Raw genomic sequence first — 12830 nt, 5'->3', positions numbered from 1 at the left:
GTTTTAGTTTAAATTTAAAAGCAGTCTTATCTGAATCTGTGTGAGGAAACATATTTCCTGAATCAGAAATCTCTCCCTCAGCCAGCAAATCCCTCACTTCAGAACATTGTGGGGGTACATCGGATATAGCTAATAAGGCGTCAGAGGGCTCAGCGTTTGTTCTCACACCAGACCTACTGCGCTTCCAATGCAACACAGGCAGCTTAGATAAAACCTCTGTGGGTAGTATTCATAACTGCGGCCATGTCTTGCAGGGTGAAAGAATTAGACGCACTAGAAGTACTTGGCGTCGCTTGTGCGGGCGTTAACGGTTGTGACACTTGGGGAGAGTTAGATGGCAAAACCTGATTCTCTTCTGACTGAGAATCATCCTGCGACATACTTTTAGTAGCTAAAATATGTTCTTTACAATTTTATTGACCTTTCAGTGGATGAGGGACACATTCACAAGTGGAGTTTCCACAATGGCTTCTAAACATATAGAACATTGACTTTCCTCAATGTCAGACATGTTGAACAGGCTAGTAATGACTACAAACAAGCATGAAACCACTTTATTTAGTGAAAAAAATAACACTCTTAAAAAACGGTACTGTGCCTTTAAGAGAAAAAAAAGTATATACATTCTGCAAAACAGCCTAAACATGCACCATTTTTTTTTCAAAATTTTGTATGTAGACACACTATAGGTAGTTAAGATTGCACCACAACATTTTTAACAATTAACCCCTTAATTTCCAAACCGGATCGAAAATAGGCCCAGATCCGGAAAAAAAAGATCGAAAGTGTGGGGTAAAAGCTTCGATTTGGCCCAAAACATCCACCAGGGCCCTCAGGAGTTAGAGCTTGCTGCTTACTGACAAAACTAACTGTGCATCTGAGGAGTGAAAATAGGCCCCGCCCATCTCACTCAATGTTTCCTCAGCCTTAAAGAACCACACCAGGGCGATTATAACTAGTCATGTGGGTCCTAAGACCCTAAAATTAAGCCATGTGTGCCCTAATAAAATTGCCCAAAAACGTTTATTGCCCACAAAAACGTTAAAGCACTCCCAATCAACAAAAAAATGTTTGCTCACAGACATTTGAATCAGTGTCAACCATATTAGAAACTGGCCCCATATGCAAGCTAAGTAATGCCCTTCTTTTAGCTCTAGTATTACTGCTTACCCTCCTGGTTATAATGTCAGCCTTTCTGAAATACAGTCTCTCCAGAAAAATATGACTGAACATACCTCATTGCTGCATAGCATGAAACCGTTCCTCACACTGAAGTTTCCTGTACTCCTCAGCCTCTGTGGGAACAGCAATGGATCTTAGTTACAAATGCTAAGATCATCATCCTCCAGGCAGCAGTCTTCATCCATCTGCTGCCTGAGAGTAAATAGTACACACCGGTACCATTTAAAATAACAAACTCTTGCTTGAAGAAATTAAAAACTAATATTTTATCACCTCTTTCACTTTACCCTTCCTAGTACTTAGAGTAGGCAAAGAGAATGACTGGGGGTGGAGCTAAGGGAGGAGCTATATAAACAGCTCTGCTGTGGTGCTCTTTGCCACTTCCTGTAGGGAAGGATAATATCCCACAAGTAAAGGATGAATCTGTGTACTCGTCTTACTTTTTATAGAAGAAAATTGCATTCCCTATCTGAATCAATAAAGTTTAATTTTTATTAGACTTTCTTTATGAATGTAAACTGGGGTTAAATGTTGGAATGCATTTTGTTTTAAAAAGTTAAATATTCTGTCATGTTGTGTAGCCAAACTTTGTTACACTATTTTTAAAAATTGTTTTTTTTTAATTATATAAAAGAACAGCATATAAACATCAACGTTGGCAGGAGGTACTGATCAGCCATTGGCTATTAATAGAAAATACATAACCGATTCTGCTTTCTTTGATTCATTTTAAACGACTAATACTTGAAATTTTTTCAGGCCAAAAAAAAATCTACATGTTTTAAATACTTTTCATATGAGTGAAATATAAAGGGATAATGTACCCATGAGCAAGCAGCTGATAATAGTTAAATGTATTCAAAGCTGCTGCAGGAACTTCAAACTACAACTTCAAATAAGGTTCTCTCTAACACCCCCAGGGAGATTGCTTTATACTACTGACTCTTGTTTACATGGCTTATTTTCTATTTTGTATAGAAAAGTTATTTGTAAACTATTTAATATGTTCAAGTGAGCAATTTTACCAGCTGGAGTTTATTAAAGGGGGCATCATTTTACAATACACTGTTTCTTTTATCTTAGAGACAGTCTACACCAGAATTGTTATTGTTTATAAAATATAGATAATCCATTGTTTACCCATTCCCTAGTTTTGCATAACCAACACAGTTATATTTATATATATATTTTTACCTCTGATTATCTTGTATCTAAGCCTCTGCAGACTGCCCCTTTATTTGTTCTTTTGACAGACTTGCAGTTTAGCCAATCAGTGATGGCTCCCAGGTAACTTCACGTGCACGAGCACAGTGTTATCTATATGAAAAACATGAACTTACACCCTCTAGTGGTGAAAAACCTGTTAAAATGCATTCTTAAGAGGTGGCCTTCAAGGTCTAAGAAATTAGCATATGAACCTCCTAAGTTAAGCTTTCAACTAAGAATACCAAGAGAACAAAGAAAAATAGGTGATAACAGTAAATTGGAAAATTGTTTAAAATTACATGCCCTATCTGAATCATGAGGTGTTTTTTTTTGGACTAGACTGTCCCTTTAAATAGCATTTGGCATCAAGTTAATATAATTGATTTACTATATATTGTTGCGTGCCATTTTGAAGTAAGGGTGATGTCTCCAAGGCTTGCTCCCACTTAGTAAAAGCCAAAAAATGTAGTCCTTTTTACATCACAGGAGTGCAAGCTTTCAGTACAATGTGGTGCACTCTTCAAGCAATATTAAATACAAACGTGGAATTTGACGGTAGATAAGAACCAAAAAGGCCCATCAAGTCTACTCCTATTACATGTTATTTTAAGAGATCCGTATGCATGTCCCGGGCATTTTTTTTAAATTCCTTTACAGTCTTGTGCTTACCATCTCAATTGGAAGTTTGTTTCATGAATCCACCACCCGTTCTGTAAAAAAAATTAAGCTTCCTCACATTTTCTCTTGAATCTGCCCTCTAATTTAAGCTTGACCCCTTGTTTTAGCATTTGTTTTTTTTTTGTGTGGAAAATTCTTTCAGCTTCCACTTTATTAAAGTCCCTTCATATATTTGAGGGTTTCAATCATGTCGCCTCTCTCCCTTTTATATCTTTCTGAAGTGTACACTATTCCAGATGTGGCATAAGAACCTTGCTATTTCTGCTACTAATGCTTCTCCCAATGCAACCAAGTATTTGACTGGCCTTGCTGTCTGCACTGCTGCATTGTGTACCAAATTTTAAATAATGCCCAAGTCCTGTTGCTCTTTAGTTAGTCAGTAATGTACCGTTGAGACTAATTGGCCTTTGGGTTTTTGGATCCTATATGCATAATTTTGCTCTTGGTAATATTGCATTTCAGATCCTGTTTATTTGCCCAGTCCTACAGTTTTTTTTTGGGGTTTTTTTTTTGTTTTTTTTAATATCACTGTTCATTTGATCAACCCCTCCTGGAACATAAACACTGTTACAAACTTTTGTATCAGCAAACAAGCAAACCATTCCTTGAAGCTCACTTCCAAGTTTACTTATTGTTTAAAAAGACAGCTATTACCCATTCCCCAATTTTGCATAACCAACACACTGATATTAATACACTTTTTACCTCTGATTACATTAGATTTAAGCCTCTGCAGACTGCCCCCTCAGTGCTTTTGACAGACTTGCATTTTAGTCAGTGCTGACTCCTAAATAACTCCATGGAAGTGAGCACAATGTTTTCTTTTGAAACACATGAACTAGCACGGTCTATATAAGAAAAACTGTCAAAATGCATTGATATGAGGCGGTTTTCAATTGTTTAGAAATCAGTTTGAGCCTACCTGTGTTTAGCTTTCAAAAAAAGAATACCTTGATGAAAAAAGTAAATTGGAAAGTTGTTTATAATTGCATGTCCTATCCGAATCATGAAAATTTAATTTTGACTAGACTGTCCTTTTAAGCAGCATTCTACCCGCTTAAAAATCTTAGCATTTACTCCGAGGCAATACGTTTTGTAAATAAGTTTGTTCTGTGGGACAGTGTCAAAAGGGTTTGCTAAAGTCTAGATATGCAACATCTACGGCTCCTCCCTGGCCTTTTCAAGTGAGCAATTTTACCAGCTGGAGTTTATTAAAGGGGGCATCATTTTACAATACACTGTTTCTTTTATCTTAGAGACAGTCTACACCAGAATTGTTATTGTTTATAAAATATAGATAATCCATTGTTTACCCATTCCCTAGTTTTGCATAACCAACACAGTTATATTTATATATATATTTTTACCTCTGATTATCTTGTATCTAAGCCTCTGCAGACTGCCCCTTTATTTGTTCTTTTGACAGACTTGCAGTTTAGCCAATCAGTGATGGCTCCCAGGTAACTTCACGTGCACGAGCACAGTGTTATCTATATGAAAAACATGAACTTACACCCTCTAGTGGTGAAAAACCTGTTAAAATGCATTCTTAAGAGGTGGCCTTCAAGGTCTAAGAAATTAGCATATGAACCTCCTAAGTTAAGCTTTCAACTAAGAATACCAAGAGAACAAAGAAAAATAGGTGATAACAGTAAATTGGAAAATTGTTTAAAATTACATGCCCTATCTGAATCATGAGGTGTTTTTTTTTGGACTAGACTGTCCCTTTAAATAGCATTTGGCATCAAGTTAATATAATTGATTTACTATATATTGTTGCGTGCCATTTTGAAGTAAGGGTGATGTCTCCAAGGCTTGCTCCCACTTAGTAAAAGCCAAAAAATGTAGTCCTTTTTACATCACAGGAGTGCAAGCTTTCAGTACAATGTGGTGCACTCTTCAAGCAATATTAAATACAAACGTGGAATTTGACGGTAGATAAGAACCAAAAAGGCCCATCAAGTCTACTCCTATTACATGTTATTTTAAGAGATCCGTATGCATGTCCCGGGCATTTTTTTTAAATTCCTTTACAGTCTTGTGCTTACCATCTCAATTGGAAGTTTGTTTCATGAATCCACCACCCGTTCTGTAAAAAAAATTAAGCTTCCTCACATTTTCTCTTGAATCTGCCCTCTAATTTAAGCTTGACCCCTTGTTTTAGCATTTGTTTTTTTTTTGTGTGGAAAATTCTTTCAGCTTCCACTTTATTAAAGTCCCTTCATATATTTGAGGGTTTCAATCATGTCGCCTCTCTCCCTTTTATATCTTTCTGAAGTGTACACTATTCCAGATGTGGCATAAGAACCTTGCTATTTCTGCTACTAATGCTTCTCCCAATGCAACCAAGTATTTGACTGGCCTTGCTGTCTGCACTGCTGCATTGTGTACCAAATTTTAAATAATGCCCAAGTCCTGTTGCTCTTTAGTTAGTCAGTAATGTACCGTTGAGACTAATTGGCCTTTGGGTTTTTGGATCCTATATGCATAATTTTGCTCTTGGTAATATTGCATTTCAGATCCTGTTTATTTGCCCAGTCCTACAGTTTTTTTTTGGGGTTTTTTTTTTGTTTTTTTTAATATCACTGTTCATTTGATCAACCCCTCCTGGAACATAAACACTGTTACAAACTTTTGTATCAGCAAACAAGCAAACCATTCCTTGAAGCTCACTTCCAAGTTTACTTATTGTTTAAAAAGACAGCTATTACCCATTCCCCAATTTTGCATAACCAACACACTGATATTAATACACTTTTTACCTCTGATTACATTAGATTTAAGCCTCTGCAGACTGCCCCCTCAGTGCTTTTGACAGACTTGCATTTTAGTCAGTGCTGACTCCTAAATAACTCCATGGAAGTGAGCACAATGTTTTCTTTTGAAACACATGAACTAGCACGGTCTATATAAGAAAAACTGTCAAAATGCATTGATATGAGGCGGTTTTCAATTGTTTAGAAATCAGTTTGAGCCTACCTGTGTTTAGCTTTCAAAAAAAGAATACCTTGATGAAAAAAGTAAATTGGAAAGTTGTTTATAATTGCATGTCCTATCCGAATCATGAAAATTTAATTTTGACTAGACTGTCCTTTTAAGCAGCATTCTACCCGCTTAAAAATCTTAGCATTTACTCCGAGGCAATACGTTTTGTAAATAAGTTTGTTCTGTGGGACAGTGTCAAAAGGGTTTGCTAAAGTCTAGATATGCAACATCTACGGCTCCTCCCTGGCCTTTTAAACGGGCATCCTTGCAAATGTGCCTTAGAAAACATAGGAAAGCATAAACATTTCGCTTTTTATTTTTTTAACTTTTTTTTTTTGGTTCATGCGTGTATTTTGTTTCAGGAGTTACTGAAGCATATGGTGGAACAAAAAGTCAGGCCGAATCTGCTAACCTTCAACAGTGTCTTGAAAAGTTTGCGGAAATGTGGAATGTTGGCCAGGGGACTCGCTTTGCAGACTTTAAATGAGATGAAAGCTCTTGGCATAGGTGAGAGTACTGACTGACTAACAAAGGCATGATAGGCCGAATATCTGAGAACACTTGACAAAAAAAGATCATTTGTTTAATATTGGGTCATTACTATTGCCTATTAAGAATTGATCTGTAGATGTATTGTTATAGACATTTACATTTCATAGGCAACTTATTTTTAAATCTCTACTTTGACAAATTGCCAGGCCAACCTAATTTTGCTGCTTCTCTTCTAGAACCAAGTCTTGCATCCTTTAACCACATCTTAGGAGTATTCTACAAAACGGGTGAGTTTCTTAAAGGGACTGTAAACACATTAATAATTAACAATATTTGTCTGCTCTCTTGCCATACATTAATGTACTCAGTGAGGTGTTAGAAAATGAATTGCAAACCTACCTTGTTTCAATTGCTTTCCAATAGCCAAACGTATCCTGCCATTTAATTATTTAGAGGAGCAAACCGCATTTGTTACATAGCTAAGTTACTATCAAAATGTTAGCAAGTCCTGTTTTTCAGTATATCTCGGAGACCTATATGTGGCAGGGTTAGCCTTGTAACACCTGCCATTTGGAGGATTGGAAGCGCATAACTCATAATTATAGATTGTGGGATTTTTTTTTTAGATATAGATGCACACAAATATATTGTAATATTTTGTATTACTATCTCCTTGCTACCACCCCCCTTTTTTTTTTTTTTTTTTTTTTTTAATGTTGTGCAGCTGTGCAATAATAGTTTGCCTAATGAATGCTCCTTGATTCCTGCTTATACAGCCACGCAAGCTATTTTATTTAACATTTTTGTTCAAGGACGGATCTGAAAGTTTTAATATGAATTGGAAATTAGCAATAGTGAAACTACTATATATAAATTAGGAGCGCTGATTTTTAACTTTTTATATTCAGTATATTGGTAAATCTTTTACTAGTACTGGAAGACTTGTTTGGTTTCAGTATAATTTAGGTATGTGCATGCTAACTAAGCATCTGAATGCACATACCTAGTATAATTTTATTCTAAAGCTGACTATTTTTACAAAGTGTGCTTCGATGTTTCCCTTCCTCAATTTTAGCTTCATCATCAAGAGGACAAACTGAAATCCTAGCTGAAGTTTTGGATGAACTCGAGGGGAAGAGTTTTACGGCACAAGACCCAGATGATAGTACGCTTCTAATTTTGTTTTTTAAAGTAATATTTTGTGTCTACTGTTTAAACCTTTTTATTTTTTTACTGTACTGTCTCTTTTAAAATACAATATTTTTATCAAGAATGTATATATAAAAAGTGCCTTTTTATGACGGTTGCACAAACGATCAAGCAGTGAGTGTAAGTTGCAGCTGCTGATGTCTCTGCAGCACCTGATTATTATTCAGATAACCCATGCAGCAGGTTTAAATGTTTGCCAGGGCAGGGGGGCAGCAAACCTGACAAATTAGTGAACCACCTCACTTCCTTTGACGTAGCATCATCTGTTTCAAAATTACTCACCTTAGGGTGCATGTGTGCCGCGTCATGGCATTCCTGGCCGCACAAGTCAGTGCTTCAGTGTCAAATTCCTGGACCGCGTTGAATGCGCATGCACTCTATTTTTAACTTCTATACCGCACCCCACTAACTTTGCCAACCGTGGCAGGAGATAACAAATACAAGAAAATCATAATTTACTATACACTGATAATATATATCTATATAATTTACTATATTATTCCAGAGAGGGACTTCTGTTGGAACAAAGTGTACTTCTAAAAATGCAGTTTTGTGTTAACTGCAATAAATACCAATGTGGGAGACCTATAAACTTAGTGTATAGTAAATTATTATTGTCTTTATCTCCTGCCGCAGTTGGCAACGTTAGGGGAGTGCGGTATAGAAAGTTAAAAACATCGAGTGCATTTGCGTTAAACACGGTCCAGGAATTTGACTCTGAAGCACTGACTTGTGCGCCAGGAATGCCATGAAGCGATGCACATGCACAAGGTAATTTTGAAACAGCTGATGCCATGTCCGGTTCGCTGTTTTGTCCAAACACTGCAACATAATGATATAAATATAATTTCCCCATCCTTCCTAAACTTCCCTTTACGGCAGGCTTGAGTATTGTTTCAATAGAATGCGTACACATAAAAGTGAATTTATTTGATATCTTTATATTAAGCATTTTGATATTCAGTCTTTTATGAGCTGTCTGTGGCAATGGTTGGCGCAGGGGCACTAACCTCAGCTGGATAATGGGAGCTGAATGTAAGGGATCACCTTATAACCTGAATGTATCAGTGGACTAGGAGGCGCTCATGACTACGCAGCCAGAATCTGAGCTGTAACTTCTGACAGCCCCCTGATCACATGACTGTGACGGTTTATTATCTATTGTCTTGCATTTAGCATTGTGTTGGGCTAAATCTTAAATAACTTTCTGTGCCTGTACACAGTGTAATCTATATGGCCCATGTGTACTTTCAGTCTCTCTGTGTTGAAAAGGAATTTAAAAAGCCTGTGATAAGAGGCAGCCCTCGAGCTTAGAAATTAGGATAAGAGTCTGCCTAGGGTTAATTTCAACTAAGAATACCAAGAGAAAAAAGCAAATTTGATGATAAAAGTAAATTGGAAAGTTGATTAAAATTACATGCCCTATTTGAATGAGTTTAATTTTGACTAGACTGTCCCTTTTAAGAATGCTGATTCCTTGAAGCTAAATTTAGCAGCTATTGTCATCCACTATTCCGATGATGTGTTGGGGGGGATTTACATTGATTATAGAATCAGTCAATTTGTATTATTCAAAGTGTAACATAGTTTTATAAAAATTTAACTTTTTAATAGCTTTTTTTTTTCTTCCCCCAGTGTTCTTTTTTGCCAGTGCAATGAGAGTGGTAAGCAGTTTTATTTTTCTTTACCTTAGAATCTATAGAAACATTATTTCTTCTCTAAAGTGTGATTTTTAAAGCTCAACAGAAAAATACTATATATTGTCATTGTTGATATCAAAATAATTATCTGACCCACAGCAACATTTAAATCAAATATACAGTGAAGTCAAAATCAAGCTTGAAATAATCAACTAATAGGGACGGAGTCCCCTCCTAATGTAAATACTACAATAACCACTTAAAGGGATGTTAAACGGTAAATTCATGCTAGATATAATGTATTTAAAGAAAAGATTAGCCTTGGAATATTTCACTTTATTTTTACAATTGTTTTAAATATTATAAATCTAAGTGTAAATGTTTAGTTTTTATATTGTACTTTTTAGTTTCTATAAATTAATGGGCGCCTCCATGTTTGAACTTGTTTTCTATCTATCTGTTTATTCAAACGAGTGTGGAAACCTTTGTAGATAATCCTATGTTCCACGCAGCTTTATTTGGACAGTCTTTTATTGCCTGTTTATCTGTCCCTCATTGTCATCAGCAAAGATGAGGGATATTCTAGCCAGAATTGGAATCCACATGTAGGGGCATTTTAGTGCTTCTAATAAAAGCTATGGCTGTTTCAATAGTGTATTTAAGTATGCACCAGCATTTTAAACACAGCACTAACTTACAAAGCTTAAAGGGGACAGTTCAGCCAAAAATGTTCTCCCCTTTAAATTGTTCCCAATTATTAATTTTACCTGCTAGTGTTTTAAGTTGTTTACAAGTAGCATCTTTACCCCTATTTTGGCATTTGAAATAGCTGATTTAGCCTGCGATATCCCAACCTATACTGAAAGTTTCTATACTGGAGTATATTCTATTGAATAGCCTAAGTAAATAAAGCCAGAAGAAGAGATTACACTCCCAGTGGGGTGCAGGATAGTTAAGTAATAAAATGATGATTTCTCCAACATAGGTGTGTCCGGTCCACGGCGTCATCCTTACTTGTGGGATATTCTCTTCCCCAACAGGAAATGGCAAAGAGCCCAGCAAAGCTGGTCACATGATCCCTCCTAGGCTCCGCCTACCCCAGTCATTCTCTTTGCCGTTGCACAGGCAACATCTCCACGGAGATGGTTAAGAGTTTTTTGGTGTTTAAATGTAGTTTTTATTCTTCTATCAAGTGTTTGTTATTTTAAAATAGTGCTGGTATGTACTATTTACTCTGAAACAGAAAAGAGATGAAGATTTCTGTTTGTAAGAGGAAGATGATTTTAGCAAACGTTACTAAAATCGATTGCTGTTTCCACACAGGACTGTTGAGATGAAGTAACTTCAGTTGGGGGAAACAGTTGGCAGACTTTTCTGCTTGAGGTATGACTGGCCACATTTCTAACAAGACTGTGTAATGCTGGAAGGCTGTCATTTCCCCTATGGGGACCGGTAAGCCATTTTCTTAGATTAAGTAAAAGAATAAAGGGCTTCATAAGGGCTTAAAAGACTGGTAGACATTTTTCTGGGCTAAAACGATTACTTTGCTAAGCATATTTTGCAGATTATAACTCTTAATAATTATTATAATCTTGGGGATTGTTTTAAAAAACAGCAGGCACTGTATTGGACACCTTTTTCAGATGGGGGCCTTTTCTAGTCATAGGCAGAGCCTCATTTTCGCGCCACTAATGCGCAGTTGTTTTTGGAGAGCAAGGCATGCAGATGCATGTGTGAGGAGCTAAGAACCACTGAAAAAGCTTATAGAAGGCGTCATTTGGTATTGTATTCCCCTCTGGGCTTGGTTGGGTCTCAGCAAAGCTGATAACTGGGACTGTATAGGGGTTAAATGTAAAAACGGCTCCGGTTCCGTTATTTTAAGGGTTAAAGCTTTCAAATTTGGTGTGCAATACTTTTAAGGCTTTAAGACACTGTGGTGAAATTTTGGTGAATTTTGAACAATTCCTTCATACTTTTTCACATACTCAGTAATAAAGTGTGTTCAGTTTAAAATTTAAAGTGACAGTAACGGTTTTTTTTTAAAACGTTTTTCTTCTGTTAAGTGTGATCAGTCCACGGGTCATCATTACTTCTGGGATATTACTCCTCCCCAACAGGAAGTGCAAGAGGATTCACCCAGCAGAGCTGCATATAGCTCCTCCCCTCTACGTCACTCCCAGTCATTCTCTTGCACCCAACGACTAGATAGGATGTGTGAGAGGACTATGGTGATTATACTTTTATATCTTCAATCAAAAGTTTGTTATTTTAAAATAGCACCGGAGTGTGTTATTACCTCTCTGGCAGAGTTTGAAGAAGAATCTACCAGAGTTTTGCTATGATTTTAGCCGGAGTAGTTAAGATCATATTGCTGTTCTCGGCCATCTGAGGAGTGAGGTAAACTTCAGATCAGGGGACAGCGGGCAGATGAATCTGCATAGAGGTATGTAGCAGTTTTTATTTTCTGACAATGGAATTGATGAGAAAATCCTGCCATACCGATATAATGTCATGTATGTATACTTTACACTTCAGTATTCTGGGGAATGGTACTTCACTAGAATTACACTGTAAGAAATACATAAAGCTGTTTAATAACTAGAGATTATGTTTAACGTTTTTGCTGGAATGTAAAATCGTTTTCATTTGCTGAGGTACTGTGTGAATAAATGTTTGGGCACTATTTTTCCACTTGGCAGTTGCTTAATCTGTTTTTCTGACAGTTTCTGTTCTCCCTCACTGCTGTGTGTGAGGGGGAGGGGCCGTTTTTGGCGCTTTTACTATGCATCAAATATTTCAGTCAGCAACTCATTGTATTCCCTGCATGATCCGGTTCATCTCTACAGAGCTCAGGGGTCTTCAAAACTTATTTTGAGGGAGGTAATTTCTCTCAGCAGAGCTGTGAGAATTATAGTTTGACTGAGATAAAAAACGTTTATTCTGTAATTTGTTTCCTGCTTTCAGAATTTGTTATCTTTGCTAATGGGATTAAACCTTTGCTAAAGTTGTGTTGTTTACAAGGATTGAGGCTATAACTGTTTCAATTTATTAATTTTCAACTGTCATAGATCTTCTGTGCTTCTTAAAGGCACAGTACGTTTTAATATTCTAATTGAATTGTATTTCCAAGTTGCAAGTTTATTTGCTAGTGTGTTAAACATGTCTGATTCAGAGGATGATACCTGTGTCATTTGTTGCAATGCCAAAGTGGAGCCCAATAGAAATTTATGTACTAACTGTATTGATGCTACTTTAAATAAAAGTCAATCTGTACAAATTGAACAAATTTCACCAAACAACGAGGGGAGAGTTATGCCGACTAACTCGCCTCACGTGTCAGTACCTACATCTCCCGCTCAGAGGGAGGTGCGTGATATTGTAGCGCCGAGTACATCTGGGCGGCCATTACAAATCACATTACAGGATATGGCTACTGTT

At 36.7% G+C, this 12830-nt stretch overlaps 1 protein-coding gene and 1 non-coding gene across 2 annotated transcripts in view; both read left to right on the top strand.

The window, feature by feature from the left end:
* Window positions 1–12830, top strand: part of PTCD3 (pentatricopeptide repeat domain 3) — a 108670-nt gene that overhangs the window by 29292 nt on the left and 66548 nt on the right. The window contains exons 13-16 of the mRNA XM_053704266.1: window positions 6414–6558; window positions 6780–6830; window positions 7619–7708; window positions 9388–9416. Coding sequence (XP_053560241.1) covers window positions 6414–6558; window positions 6780–6830; window positions 7619–7708; window positions 9388–9416 — 315 coding nt within the window. The remainder of the gene's footprint in view (window positions 1–6413; window positions 6559–6779; window positions 6831–7618; window positions 7709–9387; window positions 9417–12830) is intronic.
* LOC128650713 (small nucleolar RNA SNORD94) lies at window positions 8734–8865 on the top strand. Its single transcript, XR_008400975.1, has one exon. It is a non-coding gene; the product is annotated as a small nucleolar RNA SNORD94 (small nucleolar RNA).

This window comes from Bombina bombina, chromosome 2 (assembly GCF_027579735.1).
Source record: "Bombina bombina isolate aBomBom1 chromosome 2, aBomBom1.pri, whole genome shotgun sequence".
Classification (NCBI taxonomy): domain Eukaryota; kingdom Metazoa; phylum Chordata; class Amphibia; order Anura; family Bombinatoridae; genus Bombina; species Bombina bombina.
Note: the sequence above shows the minus strand (reverse complement) of the source record. Positions and strands in the feature narration are given on the sequence as shown.